Source organism: Tupaia chinensis, unplaced genomic scaffold, assembly GCF_000334495.1.
Source record: "Tupaia chinensis unplaced genomic scaffold, TupChi_1.0 Scaffold138725_1, whole genome shotgun sequence".
Lineage (NCBI taxonomy): Eukaryota > Metazoa > Chordata > Mammalia > Scandentia > Tupaiidae > Tupaia > Tupaia belangeri.
The window spans coordinates 1,750,492-1,752,862 of NW_006198617.1; the positions used below are offsets into that span (position 1 = coordinate 1,750,492).

The 2,371-nt window shown below is 66.8% G+C and overlaps 1 protein-coding gene across 1 annotated transcript in view; it reads left to right on the forward strand.

The window, feature by feature from the left end:
• Positions 1 to 2,360, forward strand: part of RAI1 (retinoic acid induced 1) — a 22,660-nt gene extending 20,300 nt beyond the window's left edge. Inside the window, 1 exon segment of the mRNA XM_014592899.2 lies at positions 2,172 to 2,360. Coding sequence (XP_014448385.2) covers positions 2,172 to 2,350 — 179 coding nt within the window. The 3' untranslated portion in view covers positions 2,351 to 2,360.
• Positions 2,361 to 2,371: the final 11 nt, after the last annotated feature.

The window sequence follows — 2,371 nt, forward strand, 5'->3', positions numbered from 1 at the left end:
CCGGGCCCTCTCTGTCTAAGCCGTGGCTGGAAGGGGTGAAGTTACAGGCACCTGGGTCCCAGTTGGTGTCAGCCCCAGCCAGGCCACCAACCAGGAAGCACACCCTGGCCTGGCTGTGACATGAGCCAAGGAGCGCACACGGGGTGTGACGCGGGCCAGGGAGCGCACACGGGCTGTGACGCGGGCACCACGCTGGGCCGTGGCTGCTGACAGTTGCCCGGAGGGAGCGGAGACCCTGGGCTTCTCACTGGCCCCGCCCTCCCACTCTGAGCAGCCGGAGCCCAGTTTTAAAGTGGACTCAGCCGCTTACCAGACCCTTGGCCTCCTTCCCCAGAGCAGCTGCCAGGAGTCGCAGCGCCCCTTCCCAGGGACGGATTTAGCGCCGGCTCCGGGCTGGGCCCGCGTCAGGCCCCGGTGCTCTCCTAGTCCCGTCTTTGCAGATGGTGCCTCACCCACAGAGCACAGAGCATAGCGTGGGCAAAACCAGGGCGCGATGTCCTGGCTTTCCTGCTCCGCGCCCCATGCTGCCTCATACCCCGGTGCTGCCCGTCTCCCGAGGAGCTCGCTCTGGAGTGGGACAGACAGGCGGCATGGACGGATGGAGTGGGTCAGCTGTGCTGCCTAGCGCCTGGCTCTGCCTGGCTCTGCCCTCCAGGCTCAGTGGCCTAAGCAGCAGACCATCACGAGGGCCGTGTTGGTGGGAGGCCCTGCGGGGCAGGCTGATCCAGGGTGGCCCTGGCCAGGCAGCTCCTTTCTGCTCCACGTGCGCTCAGCCTCGGGCAGGCCGCAGCAAGACTTGGTACAGAGGTCACGGGCCTCGAGGCTCACTGTGTTCTGTTTGCCAAAGCAAGTGCCACGTGCAGCCCAGATTCACGGGGTGGGCAATGCGTGCCCCCTCTCCAGGGGACGGGCTGCGGAAGCCCGGGGAGGGGAGGGGCTGTTTGGGCTGTGCTCCTGGGCACAGGCGGCAGCGGAGGCCCCTGCAGACAGGCTGTCCCGGCTGGGCTCAGGGCAGAGACCCGCCAGCCCTCAGTAGGGAGCTCCTTGGAGCCTGGAGGGGACAGTGGGCTGGGGACCTGGAGACCTGGCGGAGGAGGGGTGCACCCGCGGGAGACACCGCCAGAGAAGGGGAGGGAGAACAAGCGGGCTCCACAGTTGGAGGCGAGGGGCCGGGGTCTCAGGGAGCAGGAAGGACTGAGCGTGTGCTTGGCTGGCCGGTGAGAGGGAACCGAGGGTCTGTGGGCAGGCAGGGTCCCCGGCTGCGGTCAGCCCTTTGCACCCACCCACACCTGGGTTCGCCAAGTGCAGGCGCGTGAGGGCTCCCTGGCGTGAGTCACGCTCTCAGACTGCGGGGCACCGGGGCTGCGGGGGCACGCCCAGTCTCTGCCCTGCCCTGCAGGCCGGCTAACCTGTCCTCTCAGCTCTCTCTAGGGGCCACACTTTGGAGAATGGGCAGGGACTCCTGAGATCAGGCCAAGGCCCTGCGTCATGGAGTCTCCTGAGGCTGTGCACTCAGGCCTGCAGCCATGCCAGCTAGGTCCGCGGTCCCCAGGTGCAGGGGAGAGGCATGGAGGCCACTGTCTCCTCCCAGTGGCTGCCCTGCTCTGTCCTAACCCACCCGTGTGGGCCCTATGAGTTGGTTGGTTGGGAAGGGGTGGTCTCCTACTCGCAGTTCCAGACCGAGCCCAGGGAGGGCATGTCCGGCAGCGGGCAGCCTGGGCTTTGGCCCACCGTTCTCCGGAAAGCCCCGCCCCATCCCAGGTCGCCTGGCTTTGCCTGGGCACAAGGAAACGCTCACAACACCTGGGCAGCTTTCAGATCTGAGGCAGCCCCGCTTCTGGCCCAGGTTGGGTGGAGAGAAGGGGCGACCCGCAGGGAGGCCTGCAGCCCCTGCCGGCGCGGTAAACACCCAATCTGCTTCACGTTCACGGACCAGGAGCTCCCCAGGCGGCATCCCGCAGGGACAGGACTGCGGGACAGGAAGGACGGCAGGCCTGGGGGCTGAAGGGGTGCACAGCCCCCCCACCGCCACGTGATGGACGGCTGGCGGGGGATTTTAAGCAGGAGCGATTCAGTCTGCACAGGGCCTCGTGGGCAGCGGCTCCCTCCGCGGCCTGCACGCGCCACGTGAGATGGGCGCCCTAACCAGCCTGACTTCTCTTCGGTCGCAGGTTGCGTGTTCATGGAAGAGAACTTTTCTTTGAAATGTCCCAAACATAAGGTAGGTGACCGCACGTGTTGGGGTGGAGGGGAGACAGGCAAGGGAGAGGGCCGAGGACCCCCAGGCCCCGTGGTTCAGCTCAGGTTTTCAGTGCCCCTGCCTGGAGCCTCCCCCTACAGCAGGCCTTGAAGACCTTTAGGCCGAGGCATT